General features: G+C 34.4%; 1 protein-coding gene across 2 annotated transcripts in view; it reads left to right on the top strand.

Annotated features, from left to right (window-relative positions):
* Positions 1-19,050, top strand: part of AEBP2 (AE binding protein 2) — a 179,234-nt gene that overhangs the window by 34,079 nt on the left and 126,105 nt on the right. For both annotated transcript variants that reach the window (XM_057701512.1, XM_057701513.1), the window contains exons 4-6: positions 10,157-10,343; positions 12,959-13,083; positions 17,905-17,972. In XM_057701512.1, the coding sequence (XP_057557495.1) occupies positions 10,157-10,343; positions 12,959-13,083; positions 17,905-17,972 (380 nt within the window). The remainder of the gene's footprint in view (positions 1-10,156; positions 10,344-12,958; positions 13,084-17,904; positions 17,973-19,050) is intronic.

Here is a 19,050-nt window from a genome sequence, read left to right as displayed (position 1 = left end):
ATAGTGTAAGTGTAATCTAACATCTAGTATATTTGGCTTCTTAACATATGTACAAAGTGAAGAAATAAATGGGATCATTTTGCACCTACATGTAGTGTACCTTTTTTTTCTTTTTTCTTTTCTTTTGGCTGCGTTGCTTGGCTTGTGCAATCTTAGTTTCTGGACCAGGAGTTCCCTAGCCTACCTTTTTAGTTTTGTCTTGGACATCATTTTATGTCAACAAATTAACTTTTTAGTGGTTGTGTAATATTTCTGTGTAATAGTTTACCATATTTTATTTAATCATTCCTTGATGGATTTTTGGGGGAGATTTTTTTGGGGGGTCCAATTTTCCACAATTAATCAATGAACGTATTTTTATAGACTACTTTTGTGAGCTAATATAAATTCCTAGAAGCTGTTTTGCTGAGTCAAAGGGTATATGTCTAGGCTCACTTTTGAAAGGTATTATTAAATCCCCCCTACAGAGAAACATACCAATTTGTATTCTAAGTAGCAGTGTATAATATAATACCTGTTTCTCAACAACCTTCTTGAGGCTTGTTGTTCTGTTTTGTCTTTGCCAGTCTGCCAGTGTATGGTAACAAATTTCTGCTTTTATACAATGCAGATACATACAGTGTAAATACAGTATAAGTACTTTTCTATATATTGACATTATTTTCCCCTATATTAATTATTTTTGTATTTTTAAGATGGAAATCATTTTGAACTTATAATTCTTTTTTATAAAGTAGGAAAAACATTTCCCTCCTGTGATAGGAATTAAATATTTTCCCTATTTTGACCTTTTTCTTGACTTTATGGTGCTTTTTCTAAAATGCAGATTTTTTAAAACTTTCTCTTTTGAAAAATTTTTAACTTGCAGAAAAGATGCAAGAACTCCCATTATTTCTCTCTCACACATGTATGTTGTAAAGAACTCCCATATACCCATCAGCCAGATTCCCCAGTTAATATTTTGCCACATTTGCTTTCTCTATGTCTATCCATCTCTCTCTCTTCTATCCTCCCTTCTTTCCTACACATACACTTTTTTGGGGGAACCATTTAAGAGGAGCAGTATCCCTAAATACTTCAGTGTGTGTATTTCCTAAGAGCAAGGACACTCATTTATATAAGTTTAGTGCAGTTATCAAGATAAAGAAATTTAACATTGAGCTATTAGCTATTTAGATTTCTCTAGCTGTCCCAATAATGTCCTTCATAGCTTCCCGCCCACCCCACCTTAGTTTAGAATCCAGTTGAGGATCATGCATTACATTTAGTTTTCATGACTCCTTGAAACTTAAAATTTTCTCAGCCTTTCTTTATCATTTATGGCACTGATATTTTTTATTTATTTATTTATTTATTTATTTATTTATTTAGCTCTTTGTTGGAGTATAATTGCTTTACACTGTTGTGGATGGCAGTAATATTTTTGAAGAGTATAAACATTTTATTTTGTTTCCCATTTAAGGGTTGTTTGATGTGATCAGATTCTGTTTATGCATTTTTGGAGAAAATAGAACAAAATTCTCACTGTGTCACTTCAGGGGACACTTGATGAGAGTTTGTTCCATCAGAGATGAAGTTACCTAGCATCTGTTGGTTAAGGTGGAATTTGCCAGGTTCTCTACTGTAAAATTACTATTTGTCCCTTTACAGTTTTTAAAAATTTATTTATTTTTTTATTTATTGGCTGCACACAGGCTTACTCTCGTTGCAGTGAGCAGGGGCTACTCTTCATTGCGGTACGTGGGCTTCTAATTGTGGCAGCTTCGCTTGTTGCAGAGCACAGACTCTAGGCGCGCGGGCTGCAGTAGTTGTGCCATGAGGGCTCAGTAGTTGTGGCTCACGGGCTTAACTTCCGAGGCATGTGTGATCTTCCTGGCCCAGGAATCGAACCCGTGTCGCCTGCATTGGCAGGTGGATTCTTAACCACTATGCCACCAGGGAAGTCCCTCCCTTTACAATTAATAGTTAATTTTTGGATAGATACTTTGAACCTGTATAAACATATTGTTCCCCATTAGAACTAGTTCTAGTATCCATTGATGTTTCTTGCCTGAATCATTTATTACTATGAGGGTTACAAAATGAGTATTTTTCTAACTCTCTTCTCATCTTAATTTATTGGTTGATATTCTGCTTTCAGAGCTTACTGCTCTTTGTTTTATCTGTCAGTCAGTCAGTCATCTATCTACAGAATGGACTCATGTATTCTTTGGCTATCATTTTGATGCTTATCTAATACACATTTTGCAATATTGAACTTACCAGTTTTTGATCATGTGGCTTCTGGGGCTAAAGACTGTCTAAAGATTCAGATGGCAAGAGTCCATTGGAGTGTTGGTAATGGCAAAGGCTAGAAACTGGAAGTCCAAAAGACCTACTTGAGTTGATATGGGAAACAAATGAAAGTCATGAATGTGTCATTTAGGTTTAAGCTAAATTTTATGTTTCCTAAACTTACTTGTTTTGTGCTTGATAAGACGTTAATGTCATGTGAAAATAATTGATCGTTAGCTCATAATGAAATTTTAGTTTTGTGAAATCAAACATACTCCTAAAACACAAGTATAGTTTTTTCTTTAAATAATGTTTATCTTTAATAATTAAAGTGCAAAGATTATTCCTGGATAAGCTCCCCACCCCAGCTTCTCCCCGTATTCACTTTGTCTTGTTCGTATACCCCTTCTATGTCTGCATTTAGAGTTTGTGTGAAGGGAGTTGCTGCTGTCGTTTTGTTAAATGTATTGAAACCTTTCATTATTAAAATGTTTGGCAAACATTACATATGTTTATAGGACTAGGATTTTGGAATTCTTTCAACTATTCTCTGGTCTTTTTTTTTTTTTAATTGTGATTTTGATTCTTCTTAGTCATTGGTATTAAGCTTTATCATGGCTAACTGGCTTCAACTCACATGCTCAGAAATATTTTACTTAACTGAAGAAAATAAAAAGTAGTCACACACAGCATGTTTGGTGATTGTTTTGATTTCCTTTTTTGCCACTGTGGCAGTGGCTTGCCTGGACAAATTTGTATAGTATGTTAGAATTTGTATAGTTACATAGTTGCACTTCTCAGATAGGCTCGATAGTTGTTTTTTTGTTTGTTGGTACACGTTTCTCCCCAACTCTACTATTTCTGTTTACTTTGAACACAGTACTTGTGGTCACTTAGTTGTCGTGGGTTAATTTATTTACTCTAACTTTTCCTCAGCAACTAGTCTCCAGCAGCTCAGCGTGATTGGCTTCATTCATAATAGTGACATATTTGAATGACTTCTCACGGTGGTAGAGTATTGCTTGAAAAACTCAGACTTTGGGGCCTGATACATGAAATAGCCAATCTTTTTAGGTGTTTTGGAGTCAAGAACCTAGCCTAAATTGCTGATAAAGAAAAAAGAATTTTTATCAAACCAGACTTAAACTGTTTTTTAAAAATATTTATTTATTTGACTGCGTTGGGTCTTCGTTGCGGCATACAAAATCTTTTGTTGCAGTGCTAAGGCTCAGTAGTTGTGGCATGCAGCCTTAGTTGCCCTGTGGCATGTGGGATTTTAGTTTCCCCACCAGGGATCAAACCTGCATCCCTTGCATTGGGAGGCAGATTCTTAACCACTGAACCACCGGGGAAGTCCCCAAACAATTATATCTTCATTACTGTGGGTGGCTTACAGTTGTGCATACAGGCAAATTCTGGTAATTTTTACAGGACACAGTGATGCTAATATTACATCATTCACTATGATGGGTGATGAAATAATTTCCTTCTTCAGTTCCTTTGTAACCTGTTTTATGGTGGTAGTTGATACTGATAATTTAAAAAATCTTTTGCTTCCTGCTTCCCCCTCCCCGGCTTTATTGAGATATAATTGATAAAATTTTAAGATATTTAAAGTGTACATTGTGATGATTTGATATGCATTAGTCAGTTGTGAAAGGATTCCTTCCATCTAGTTAATACGTCCATCACCTCCCAGATATACATATATAATACGTATTTTTAAATTACATGTATTTTTATTACATATATTTAAAATATATATATATTTTTTTTGGTGAGAATCTTTTGCTTTTCAACAGACATTCTCTGTAATAATACAAAGCTTTAAGCACCCTGTTCTATCAAGCTCTGATTTTCCTTTGCCTTTCTGTATGTTTCTGTGTGTCTGTGTATCTGAAGCTCTCATGTACCCTAGCCTTGGCAGCCAGGTTTTTGGAGGCTCCCACTGATGAAATATGGTACAACTTGAGTATAATAGAAAAAAATAGCTGTAATGAACATGATGATATTGAAAAACAAAAGGTGATTCCTTTCTCCCCCCCCCCAAATGAAAAACTGATTGGTCATTGTTGGAGAATGGCAGGAATCTCATTTGGAAATCTGGAAGAATCAAGAGGTAGTCCTTTCTTTACTGTGTGAGCTGTGCCACTAGGTATTCAAATTCTGGTGCCTGAGTTGCACCCATGACGAATTAAATTAGAATCTCTGGGATGTGCTGCCAGTCATTACTGTATTTAAAGAAGTCTTTCTGGTGATTTGGATGTGCACCCAGGCTTAAAAGCTTCTATTTACAAGGTATTTCTCTTATGGAGGGACCGTGTAAGAGAAACACAGCTTATTATAATACTAGGTGAACTTTGTTAGTTACAAAAGCTGATGACTAAACATTTCTCTGGTAAACAAGGTTACCAATTCAGTGCTGGTTGAAAGGGGGAAAAGGCACAGGGAAAGAAAGATGTATAATGTGTTTACTATGTGCATGTTGCATATGGGATCTTGTTTTTATCAACTTACTCTTTCTTCTCCGGGCCTCCTCATACCACACTTGCCTGTTCTTCATCCCCCCAAACTCACAGCTGCTTCTTCCCGGTCTGCTTTGCTGACCTCTGTTCTGCCTGACTTCTGTATGTTGGAGAGTGCTGTCAAAAATTCTCACCCTAGGTGTTCTTATCTGATTACTCCCAGATGTTTACCTCTAGCACTAACTTTCCCTCTTGGATTCCAGAATAGACTATTCAACTTGGATGTCTAATAGAGCATTTTGAACTTACCATGTACAAAATCTTGGTTTTCCATTTCAAACATGGTTCTATTTTAGACTCAGTAAATAGTAAGATTTTTCATCCAGTTACCCTGACTTTAAGAGCCCTGCGTTATTCTTGATTCTTCTCTTAACTTCTCCTATATTGCTCCCCCCCCCACCCAGTGCATTAGCAAATCCTATCAATTTGCTTGCCTCTTAGTATATTTTGAATATTGTAATTACTTCTCATTCTACTCTTTTATTCCCAGTTTACCTTCTATGGTTCAATTAGCTATTACTATTTGATATTCATGGTGACTCCTCACTCTCTTCAAATTAAAATCTGTATTTCTTAGCATGGTGCTTAATAAGGTCTTCATATCTGATATTTACCTGCTTTTCTAATCTCATTCATTCCCTTACTATATACCTTTATAGGAAATTGTGTACCAGCCGTACTGTACTACTTATAGATCTCAAATGGGTCACATTTTGCCCTCACTGTGGTTTTGTATAGGCTGTGCCTTCTACTAGAGAAACTTAAAAGCTTTTTGTTTTGGAAAGATTTTAGAGTTACAGAAAAGTTGCGAAGACAGTACAGAGAGTACCCATGTACCTTCATACTGTTTGTTTCCCCTAATATTATCATCTTACATACTGTGGTACAGTTGTCAAAACTAAGAAACCAACATTTCTACCTGGAATTTTTGTTTTCCTTTAGCTCACCTGCTAATACATGTCTTCTTTGAAACTGGTATTTTCTGCTCTTTGTTTCAGTAGCGCGTTGTAGATTTTCATACCACTTATGGGAATGTGAATGGGAGCAAGATAGTCTTTGTACTGGCAAAGACAGCCTTCGTGTTGCTCCACTCGAACAAATCTCTTTGGAAAAACTGTAATTCCATGTTTCAAATTTTAGAACAGCTACCTGACCACAACAGTAGCTGACATATTGAATGTTTCAGTGGATTTGGGAGATAGAACATTCAAAGCGCCCAAGGTCCAACAACCAGTTTTTTCCCCAGTTGTTGAAACAGGTTGTTCTGTTCTTTTTCTTCTTGTTTGTTTGTTTTTGTTTTTTAAATCAGACCATCATGTGTGGTAGCTTGAATTCAGTGGTCATTGTTACATGTGTGGGTGAAACATTGAATATTTGAACAGTAAAATCACTCAGCACCATGAAATGCGCATATTGAGAGCAGCGAAGTTACTAAAGACCATTTGAGGCAACAGATTTGTCTCTCACGTTGTTCTCTGTGATAAACACTAAATGAGTGGAATGTTGGTTAGATGATGCTTAAAATTATTTTCACTATTTGGGTAAGAGAATTTCTATTGTAGTGTAAGGTGTGTGATTCTATTATATTTTCATTAAAAGTACTCTCCTCTCATTCTATATTCTCATTGTACTTTCTGTTTTCTTTTTTAGATTTGTTTTTGATTCTTAACTGAAGAATAATCAAAATCAAAGATAAAACAATTTTCTATTAGAAATTTCATTATTTTATTTCTTGAGCACTGAGTCATTGATGATTAAAATATGTGATATTTACTCTCTCAGTAGTTGATACTAGCAGGACTTATTCTTTGCAGTTTTGAAGGAACTCAGGACAAAATGAACCTGTTCGCCATTTGGACCCTTGTAATTAAGGATAGTCGTGGGTGGATTCATATCACAAAATCCCTATGAATTTAAACCTGGAGACTTGCATCTGTTGTCATTGTTGCCTTAACTGTAGTCAGGTAGTGGTTCTAAAATTTGAAATGTGGAGTTTCTCAACAAATTTGTTTGAATAACCAGTACTAAACCAGGAATCCAAGGACAAAGACTGTTTTTATTTATTTTGTATCCCTTAAAGTATCTGACACATGGGACACAAAATATGCTTATTTAAAGTGTGTTTTTAGAGTAGGTGTTAGGATATACAGGGATAGTATCTTCTAAAATTGAAGAGTAAGAGAAGTAAGTATTGCATGGCTTAGTCTGTGGTAGTACTGTATAATAGAAATATGTGTGTGAATCAAATGTGTCATTTAAAATTTTCCAGAGCAACGTTAAAACAATTGAAATAGGTAAAAATAATTTAAGTAATATCTTTGACTTAACCCATTATATCATGTTAGCATCTTATCAATATACAGAATTAATAAGCTGTTTTGCTTTTTTTGGGTACTAAATCTTCCAAATTTGGTGTGTATTTTATACTTACAACACTTTTTAACTTGAACTAGCCACACTTTAAGTACTCAGTAGCCGTTATGTGTCTAATGACTAAAATGTATTGGACAGTGCAAAACTAACCTGTTAGGATAATTATACTTCAGTACTCTTAATTCAGGCACTGAACACTTCATCTATATTTATTTTATTTTTTAACCAGTTTTTTTAATTGAAGTGTCATTAATTTACATTGTTGTGTTAGTTTCAGGTATATAGCAAAGTGATTCAGTTATACATACATATATATAAAATATATATATATCCTTTTTCAGATTCATTTCTATTATAGGTTATTACAAGACACTGAATATAGTTCCTTGTGCTGTACAGTAGATCCTTGTTGTTTGTCTGTTTTATACATAGTAGTGTGTGTATGTTAATCCCAAACTCTTACCACCCCCACCATCTTCATCTATATTTAGATTTCACAAAATTTGCATTTGGAGAAGTAGATTCACACACTCAAGTTTTCCAGACATATTTAAAAGTTTTTCAGTAGTTAAATTGAATATCAGGTTTTAAATTAAAAATTAAAATGGTTGTTAAGGAAATACAAATAAAAAGTGCAGAGAGATACACTTCATACTCACTAGGATGGTTTTAATAAAATTAATGGAAAATAACAAGTTTGAGCAAGGATGTGGAGCTATCCTTGTATAACCTTGTATTTGTTTATAGAACATTGTGAATACACTAAATACCACTGAATTGTACACTTTAAAATGGTATGTGAATTTCACCGCAAGAAAAACAGTAAAATTAAGTAAAAATAAAAATTCAGTTTCTTATGGTAGCCTTATTTGAAATGTGAAGTAGCAGCATCTGGCTAGTGGCTCCTGTAGTGGATAGTAGTGTTCTATGGCAGTGTGGTAATATGCAGAGGACAGATACTTTTAAAAGCAATATTCTTTTTTGGTGTAATAAGTTTTGAATTTTAAGAATTCAGCAACCGTTAGATGCTAAACTTCTCATGGTCAGAATCTATAGCTGAACATTCTTGATGTAAGCTTTCTGAGGACCACACTGTTGATAGGGTGGAAAGAATTAAATGAATTGGTAAGGACTGAGTATGGCTAATTTCTGCTTTTCAAGGTTCCCACAGCACTCTGTGCCTTACCCCTGACTATAGTACTTGACGTTGTTACTTTGTATGTATGTTTTGCTGATCACATGTAAGCTCTTTCAGAGCGAGAACTGTATCTTATTCATCCTTATACTTCTAGTATCTTACCTAGTACTGAACATAGAATAGATAAATATTTGAACTAAAATCTTAAGTCATTTCTCTGCCTCTTAACCTAGTTTGCACCTTAGAATGGGCAAAGATTTTTATTAGCAATGCTGACTACTGTTAGAGCCCATAACATGTCTCTTGTATATCAAAATAAATGGAATAATTATTGGTGGCACTATATAAGGATTTTGCTGTGAAATATTTCAGCCAGCATTGGTTTTTATCAGAATCTATAAGCCAGTATATTTAGAAATATCTATGATTTGCAAGACACTTCTGGGGGGGGGGTGTGTGTGTGTGTGTGTGTATGTATTCATGAAAGTATGTTCCTGCCTTCACAATGCATGGAAAAGATGAGTTGGGACAGATTATCTAATTATGCTTTGAAAGTGTGAGGATGTCCTCAAAGGAGCATGAACTCCCTCTCACGTGGGCAGATTTAAGAGACTTTGTGAATAAAGTTATGGTCTCTACTAATAGAGGGTTTTATTGTGTTTTTAGAAATTTAAAATGGTAGAGGCACCTAGATTGAAAGAAAGAGCCTGGAAGCATTTGGATTTTTTTGTGGTATTACCTAGAAAAATATAATTCAGTTGAACCACCTGGAAATGATGTAATGGATACATTTAGTGGTATACATGACAAATTTGCATGCTTAGAGTTTGGTTGTCAAGTCAGAAACTAAGCAACTTGAATAAATTATTCATAGAAACCCACCAGCAATCCAGCTGTGGATTTTTGCCGTTTGGGGATCATTTTGGAAAATGTTTGTTTTAATTAGTAACATTCATTTGTTAGAAGACCTGCAAATATTACTTTCTAAGATTTAACTAGAAATCACACACTTGTACTGTAACTAATTTGAGCATTGTAATTTCAGTGATATCCAGATATTCTGCATCCATTGTTGGAATAGCAGATCTGCCAGATGAGTTGGGTAGTTAAGTTTGCCTCTTGTTTCCTCAGTCTTGAAACTACAGAATGCTGAGGCAGTATTTAATGGAACTTAGAGAGGGTTGCATAAGACCAACCCTGAGCATAAGGCTTCTCTGAGTCCAGTAGTTTAAGTCAGTATTACTGTATTTCTTTCTTGTCTGTTACAACAGTGTAGAACAGTCGGGAGCCTGGTGAAAGTTTTGAAGTAGCATATATCTTTTTTTTGGGGGGGGGGGGGGGCTGCGTTTTGTGGGATCTCAGTTCCCAGACCAGGGATTGAATCCGGGTCTTGACAGTGAAAGCCCAGAGTCCTAACCACTAGGCCACTGGAGAACTCCCAGAAGTAGCATATATCTTAAGATGAAAATAACCTTGAAAATCCAGGAATCCCAGTAATTATTAGATTATCTTATTCATTGATGTGAAAACAACTTAGTGCTCCTCTTAGAAAAGTGATTAAATTCCAGATTTTTCTGGGAAGAAGATTCCACTATTTTTGTCTTGCATATAGTGGGAAGAGCAGTAAACTAAGGATCATGAATTTTTCTGGCTCTGTCAGTGCTTAATGTGTATTATTTTGTGCAGCTTATGAAGTGAAAGGGTTGTACTAGTCCCTCATAGATCCTTTCTGGAATTAGTTCTGTAGCATTACTGATTTACTTCTGAAAATATGAAATATTCACTCATTCATATTTTGCTTCTATCTTATACTGCATCCCTGACATATTTTTTAATTTTTATTTAGTGTGTTGTTGGTGGCTGCAACGCCAGCTTTGCTTCTCAGGGAGGGCTAGCTCGCCATGTTCCCACACACTTCAGTCAGCAGAACTCCTCAAAAGTTTCTAGCCAGCCAAAGGCCAAAGAAGAATCTCCTTCTAAAGCTGGTATGAACAAAAGGAGGAAATTAAAGAACAAAAGACGACGCTCATTACGTAAGTGTTTCACTGAAAAACAGTGTGTATCAGATGGTTTTGTTTTTATCTTGGGCTTTCATGCAAATTCAGTGTTTACCATTCTTCAGCTCTGCTTGTCTGTTTTTGTTAACAGTAATGGATAGATAGGATCTTGGTCTTTCAGAATGAGAATTCAGTGATGTATGTTTTACCTCTAGTAGCTAAGGGAATGTAAATATATGTGGCCTTAGAATATAAGCTCTGTAATTAGATTTTTGAGGGGTACTTTGATTCTCTTCTAAATTAAGACAATTTAAGTTATGACAGTGTTGGTATTTCTAACAATATTTTAGAAAATTTGAACATGTTAAAGATAAAAAATCAAGTAAAAGTGAAGTACCCTATCTGCTTCAAAGTGGTGTGTGTGAATAGCAAAACTAGGTGCAGTCTGTGTCTCACTACTTAACAGTCTTGCTGTAACACATATGTACAATGGTTATGTGCTTAATTACCAAATTATGAGATGTATCCTTGATATTTAGGATAGAACATAATTAGATGATTGTATACTTTTGAACCATAGGAAGAGAGTCTCTATTTTTGTGTTCTTCAAAGGTATTTGATTATTTAGTTCATTAAAAAAATGGTTGGGCACCCAATCTTAACTTGTATTTATACAGTATATACAGGTAATACTGCTAGTGTACATTATAATTACCAAGAAGGAATACTGAAAAACATAGAGGTGAAAAAAACCCAGGAGTGATATTACTTTCTTCCCCACTCCAATGGATCATGAGACACACCCCTGCTTTGGAGACTGTTATTCCAGTTTAGTATTCTTGACACTTTAATAGTGTCAAGACATAACAGGATTAATGTCTGAATGAATAGAATCTGAAATTTTATTCTGAATTTGTGATGACTTCTGTGTTTGAATCTTGAGTGAGGAGTGATAGATTTGAATGATTTAGAGGGTAAGTGATTATTCTCTAAGTGCTTATCCTTCTGAGGAAAAAGCATATTTGGAGAGCATGGAGAAAGTATATATTTTTACCCCCAGTAGCAACAGATCAAATAGGAAGGGGATTTGTTTCGCAAGCTTAGGTAAAATTATGACTTCTCTCTCTCCCATAAATGTCTTCTTTTTTTTGTTTTTAACAGATTTCCGATTGTCATTGCATTCTTAGTCTTGTGGGTTCTGTTAGCTTATTACTAGCTGGTATTTTGTTTATTTCCTTTTGAGCAAAAATCTAATGAGAAAAGAGCTATTCAGGTTGTTTTATTGAGTATGCCAGCTGTTAGATTTATGTAGATGTACTGTGAACTCCATGAATAATAGAGAGAAACTTACCCCACATAGTGGTAAGTCAGAATAGTTTGGTAAATCAGCATACGTGTAGTTCAGAATATGCTGTAGCAGGAAATCAGGCCATTTCTTTTATTGTCAGTAAAATTTACCTTTTAATTACAGGTAATCTTGAGATATTTTACATGTATTAGAAAGTTCCATAATTGTAAAATAATAAATTTATTTTCCTTACTTTGAACAGTGTTTTTATTTGGAATAAAAACAACACAATTTATGATAATATTAGTGGGATAAAAATAGAAATTTAAAAAATGTTTTTAGCAAATCTTCAATGTGTAACTTTGTTGTGATCATACTGAAAGATTGCTTACTCTAGGTTTGTGAATTTATTTTTTAAAAAATGGTATAAGTGTATTAATACAAGCTGCGTTGTGACAAGGCGTTTTTCATATGCATTTATTTCACTTACTCATAATCTATAGCTGTTATATTTCCATTTCTCAAATAAAGAAATAGGCTAAGATAGATCAAGCAGTTTGTGCAAAGTCACATTGCTGATAACTGGTGGACTTAAGAGTTAGAATGAATTTTGGTGGACTCATTGGCATTGAAAACGTATTTGTGGCACTTCCCTGGCGGTCCAGTGGTTAAGACTTTGCGCTTCCATTGCAGGAGGCATGGGTTCAGTCCCTGGTTGGGGTACTAAGATCCCGCATGCTGGGCAGCACAGCCAAAAAATTAAAAAAAAAAAAAACAAAAAAAAAACAGTATTTATAATTTCCTTAGATTACTGTTAGAAGAGTTATTCATAATCAAGAAAATGCTTGTCAAAAATTCCAAAATTATATTACCACTTTGTCAAATTTGGAAAAAATTTTGAATACATATTAATATAAAATGTTCATGAAATGTATTTCATATGTTTGGCCGAGGTGAATGAGATCTCAGTGTAGTGCACAGATGGAGACATTTGTCAGATTGTTGAAAATGCAGGACTGGTACTCAGGAGAGATGCTGGAGTAAAATACAGAATTATATGAAAAAGATAGCTGAAATGTACAATTATGAGGTCAGAGTTTAGAACCTCACACACCAAGGGACAGAGTTAACCCACACTCACTTATTTGTTAGAGTTCTGCTTTTGTACATCCTTACCTTGTTAGCTAGGTTCTGTGTTTTGAAAGCAAAGAAAATCTTGCCTTTAAACAGTAGATAGATACTTGTTAATTGTTTCAGTCTTTTTTACTTAGTATATATTTTTGAGGAAAATGGACTACTAATATGGCTGTTTGGAGACTTATATTTTTCTAAATATTCTTTACCTCTCTTGTATTGACTCTAGCACGACCACATGATTTCTTCGATGCACAAACACTGGATGCGATAAGACATCGAGCCATATGCTTTAACCTCTCAGCTCATATAGAAAGTTTAGGGAAGGGACACAGTGTTGTTTTTCATAGTACTGTAAGTATTTAATTTTTTTTTTCAAATATTTCCCACAATTAGATATTTTAATGATTATGTTGAATTTTCTAGCCTTTAATTTGAACTATTTAGTAACTTTAGGGTGGCATTTGAAGATCAGCCTCTGACTTTAAATACTAGGTGTCTTTTCTGACCTCTGGTTTTCTTACCTGTAAAGTTAGAACATTAGACTTCTTTTAACTCACGTCCCTATGTGCTGCATGCTCCTCTGTCACCCGTGAAATGCACATCTAAAGTTTGTGTTAAACAGAAAATAAGATAATGGCCATCAAGTGAAAGCTTCACGAAGGAGGGAATGGTAATCTCTTTTGTCCTGTGGATGTATCCCAAGGGTCTAGATTTGTGCCTGACACACAGTAGGCACTCAGTATATTTGTTGAATGATTATGTTGTTCTGCATGGAAACAGAAAAGTATTGAATTTGAAAATGCAATAATGAGTTTATTTTTGGTTAAGTGGAAGTTGATTAGAGAGCTGTTTTTTCTTCTCCTGCCATTTTCATTATCCAGTCATTTTTGTATTGCTGTAGTTGGGTGTAGGTCAGTTAGTAGAAATAAACTTTAGACCAGACTTTTGGTAATTTGAATCTCTGGGAAGAGAGATTATTTAATTTGGCTGTTGAAATGAAAATATACTAAATTTAGGTTTTATTTTCTATATTCTAATCAAAGTGCATGAGAATTTAAATATAAAAGATCAATATTGATGTCTCTACTGGTTTGAATCTCTGATTTTCCCATCTCCTCTAATAATGAGATTTTCTTATATTTTCACTTTTTCTTCTATGTATACTTCCAATTCAAAATGCCCAATATTGATTTTGACTCCCAAAATTAAAGGCAAGAAGGTAGAAGTTTAGACACAGAGGAAAGCGAATCTTTTCTGAGATTGGAGTACATAATAGTTGTGAGTTTGAGTTTAAAGAGAGGTGTACCATACTTATGCTCTTTTACAGAGTGTTGGAAATATAGTTATCTAAATAAGAATGAAAGGGTCAGAAGGAAAATTAGAAGCTTTGAAGACCAAGTTAAAACGGCTGTGCTGGGAATTTTGTTGGGATTCAGCAAGATCAGGAGCTTGCTCAGCAGTGATGGTTATTAAAGTCCTCCTTGGGAATTTGATAACATAGGTTTATGATTTGGTAGGTCTATAATTGTTCTTTTTTTTTTTTTTCAAGTTGAAATTAACATTGATTATCCATGTTTACATTTATATATTGTTTTTAGGAGATAGAAAATATTAATCATTTTATAAGTTGAAATAAGCTGAGGATTGACTAATTAAAAAATACGTCATGATGATTTGATAAAGTAGACTTTTAACTATCTTGCTGAATAAAAGCATGTCAAATACAAAATGTTACTTAATTTTTTTATCCGTAAGTTTTTTTCTTTAATTGAAGTATAGTTGATTTACAATGTTGTGTTAGTTTCAGGTGTACAGCAAAGTGATTCAGATTATATTCTGTTGTAGGGTATGACAAGATATTGACTATAATTCCCTGTGCTTTACAGTAAATCCTAGTTTCTTATCTGTTTTATGTATAGTAGTTTATATCTGTTAATCCCATATTTCTAATTTCTTTCCCTTTTCCTCCCTCTCCTCTTTGGTAACCATAAGTTTGTTTTCTATTATAATTGTTGTTTCAAAGGTCAGTAAGATGTCACCAGACCCAGAGTGTGGCATTAGGGCTAATTTGTTCATTTGCTTAAATATTGAGCACCTTCATGTGCCAGGTATTAATGAAACAGCAGTGAACAAAATGGGCTAAAACAAAAAACCATGCCTACACTCTAGAGGAAGAGACACGGTAAACAAGATAAAGTAGTAAAATAAAAAACTTAAAAGGAAGTGAGGGTGTGAGCCATTCCGTTACTAGGGGATGAGCATCATAGCCAGAGGGAAAATCAAGCATAAAATCCCAAAGTGGGGTTATGTCAGGTATGTTTGAAAAACAGTGAGGAGGCCATTGTGGCTGGAGGAAATGGGGGAGGCAGAGAGAGTAGGAGTTGTCAGAGAGGTAATAAGGAGAATCTTGTTGGACTGAGACCTTGGCTTTTATTCTCTGTGTGTTGGGAAGCCATTGGAGGAGTTTGAGTAGCTGTGCTCTGATGTGATTTTTTTTTTAAATAAAATTTTTATTGATGTGTAATAAATATAAACTCACCCATTTAAAGTACGCAAGGGAATTCCCTGGCTGTCTGGTGGTTAGGACTCAGCACTTTCACTGCTGGGGCCTGGATTCATCCCTGGTCAGAGAACTAAGATCCTACAAACCATGTGGCATGGACAGAAAAACATATGTACAGTTCTGTGAGTTTTGACAGTTGTACTTACCTTTAAAACCACCACAACCACAGTTAAGATATAGAACATTCCTATCACTCAGAGCTTCCCTGGTGTAGCTTTGTAGTTCATCTCTGCCTCTGCCCTAGATAACTCACTGATCTCTTTCCTCTCATGTAGGTTTTAATGTGGTTGCTTTGGTTTCTTTATTGAGAACGGAAAGGTCAGGGTCGGGGAGAGAAGGGATCAGGCTTTTTAGTATCTCAGGTGAGAAAAGACTGGAATAGTTGCAGTGGATATACTAAGAAGGGTTAGACTCTGGATGTCTTTTGAAAGGAATAATGAAAAGAATTATGGATGGATCAGATGTCGGGTATGATAACAAGAGGAAAGGAGGACTCCAGTGTTTTTGGCCTGGGTAACTAGCTGAAAGGATGGAGTTGCCATTTAATAGAAGCCATGAGATGAGCAGGTTGGGGATGAAGGGAGTATTAAGAGCCGTAATTTCTGCACATTCTGTAGAACATCTAGAGCTTCTGTCATGTAGGCAGATGAATATAAGAGTTTGAGCTTAGAGGAGAGGTGTGGCTACAGATAAGAATAGAACTTTCTAGAATATTAGTGGTATTTAAAGGTATCAGACTGGATAAGATCACCTCGAAAGTATTAAGTAGAAAAGAGAAACAAGGAATGAGGTTTGGGGCCTATCAACATTTAATGATTTAAAGAGCAGTAAATCTGATGAAATAATGGTCTAGTAATGAACGAGTGTCTCTACATATTAGGGAATAGAGGTAATGATGATAAATAAGGTTGTGTTTTAAAAAAAGAAGCATCAACTTTCACATGCTTTCATCAGAGCAGCTCCTTGTGATGAAATCCTTAAGGCTCACCATGGCAGGAGTAAAGATGATCAAAAAAATGAAGGAACTAAAAGTGTGATGATATTAGGAAACTGGAAGAAAACTTAAAATTTACTCAGAGTTAAAATGGTTTATGAAGATGAAAATAAGTTTTCTAGCTGTAGAAAACATCTGAGAGGATTTAATAACACGATTGATTACCTGTGTTTGTCATAAATTATAAAAAACCTAGGAATAGGAGTGATTTGCACCCCTAAGCGACACTGGGGTGACAGAGGTATCTTGACTGAGGAAAAGTCACAGAGGTGTAGTATAATCTGAAGAATGCTTTTTCCTGGGGGAAGTGGAAGGAAGAAACCTCCATAATGGGAAACAGTTTTCCTTGGACACAGTAGAAAAAGGAGCTAGGTGAGGAAGTTCTCGAAGGTTCGAGGACCGTGACTACACAGGTTGATGGAGGCAGTTTATGTTAAGCAGAATCACTTCTGTTAGTAGTGAGATGTTCAGTACTAACTGCAAATATGTGTTTCCTAGTTATCAAATTAATTTTATAGGAAATAGTCATATTGATAGTGAAAAAGTTTGTATAAAAATATATGTGAGGTACTATGCTGTGCCGTTTGCCTAATTTCTCTTAATTGAACATTTTCTTTTGAGCCTTCTCCAGAAGAGGTCAGCAGAATCCTAGTTACCAGTCAGTTCGCTTGCTATACTTGGTTGCATTGTGTTATTTTTATATCTTATTTCTTTGTGGAGATATTTTATTTTAGCATCTTCATATCTGTCTTTGAAATTTTTAATTAATCCCATCACTGAGTCTGTAATTAGCGTACTTAACTATAGGTTTTTAAATAATGGGGCTAGGAAGTGTTTTATATTTGTGTGAAGTGCTATTTTTACTTCTAGTATGTTTTGAGGATGACACATAACATTGCTTTGTGAGGCTATTTGGAACTTGGTAAAAATATTTAGATTATTAAAATAGTAAAGTTAATTTTGTTAATATGGCAGTTTTAAGAGTTATAAAATACCATTTTGATCGATTTTTAAAAATCATTACCTTAGTTTTCAGAATCTGGTAATGAATGACAAGCATATTATTTTTCCTTTACTTATGTAGGTCTTTATGTACTGGTTGATTCACACTTTAACTTAGGTAGATTCCCATATGAACTGAACACTGATTGGGTAATGTTTCATTTAAAATAACACAGGTCAACCAACAACAACAAAAAAACCGCAAGTAAATGACAGATACCTTAATCGTAAAAAGGAGACCTCTCCCTTTCCAGCATTATTTTTTCTTTACTGTTCATTTGTTCTTTAAAAATATTTCAGCCAGTATGGACTCTTGGTTGGCAGTCTGGCTCAGCTGAAGACTTAGTAGATAGTGAAATAAATAGCATCTTCGAAGATAATATGGTTTTAGCATTTGTTTGTACAGAGCTACTTCAGTTCCTTTTTTCTCTTCTTTTTCTTTTGTGAAAATATATGATCAGAGGTGAAATTGCTGCAAACCAGGGCAGAACAAGATGATGTGGTGGGTACTACGTGGTCCAGAACATGAACACTTCAGTTCTTGATTAGGACCAAAAGCCTTTTTTAAGCGTTTTATAAATAGTTTTTATGAATTCTTTTATATCATTACTAGGTAATAGCTAAGAGAAAAGAGGATTCTGGAAAGATAAAACTTTTGCTTCATTGGATGCCTGAAGACATGTAAGTATTTGGAATACTATATATATGTAACTAATTGACTGATGTCTTATTTTTATTAAAATCTTATACTCAAAAATTACTTCAGCTATTGGGTTCAAATATAAAAGACTTACAGAAGTGAAACCACAAAACATCTTGAGGCCATCAGCATTAAAATGATAATCTGTAAAAGCTCTTAAGAGTACCTGGCTCAAGGTATAAGCTTTAAAATTAGCTTTTAAAATTGTTTTTCATATATGTTGTTATAGCAATTTTTAATCATTTTTAGGTTGTGATTATCTTTAGAATTTTTAATGACCCTCAAGTAGGATAGGGTGCAAGCAAACCTTTGTTGTGCCTTTGTTTGAATCATCTATTTTAACTATTTCTAAACATTTTTCAACAGACCGTTAATGATATTTTATAGAAAAAAACAGTTGGTCACTTTTCCAAGAGTGTTGCATTTTTCTTTGAGTTTTAGTCCCCTCTTTTATTAGAGCAGTTCTGGCCCAGATGCTCCTTAATTTAATTTCATGTTCAATTTTTCTTCTATTCTTAAAAAAATTGTTTTTGTTGCTGTGAAAGGTAATGAAGGTGTGTCATAGAAGTCTTATCAGCACCAAGAATAGAATAAATTTAAATGAATGGAATCTCATTAAAAATTAATAATGTGGTTAACACTTATCCTTGTTATTAAATATTTTTCTACAATATTGTTTACCAAATTCCAGTCTAAAGAGATGTTAATCTGGTGTGAATTAAGAGCTTTAAAAATAGATTTGGGAGCTCACAATGCATATTAGCATATAGAAGTAAAGAAATTTATTTAGCTTTTTAAAAATCCTGTGATTGTCAAACTTCTGTTAGTGTAGAACATATTTTGCACTTTTACTCCCTCCCCTTCCAGGTTTTGGGGAAATGCTACTCTAAAATATTTTGAAATAGCCATGTAAAATTTATTGAATGAATGAACTATTTACCGAACATTAAAGTTACCCATTTTTCTCTACTGTTTAAAAAAAAAGGACATTAAAATGTCTTTATTTACAAACTGTGCAAAATGTTATGGGTTTTGATAGGCTGTGCCTTCCTGAAAGTT

Source organism: Hippopotamus amphibius, chromosome 12 (genome assembly GCF_030028045.1).
Source record: "Hippopotamus amphibius kiboko isolate mHipAmp2 chromosome 12, mHipAmp2.hap2, whole genome shotgun sequence".
Classification (NCBI taxonomy): domain Eukaryota; kingdom Metazoa; phylum Chordata; class Mammalia; order Artiodactyla; family Hippopotamidae; genus Hippopotamus; species Hippopotamus amphibius.
The sequence above is the reverse complement of the archived record's forward strand: the minus strand, read 5'-3'. Positions and strand labels throughout refer to the sequence as shown.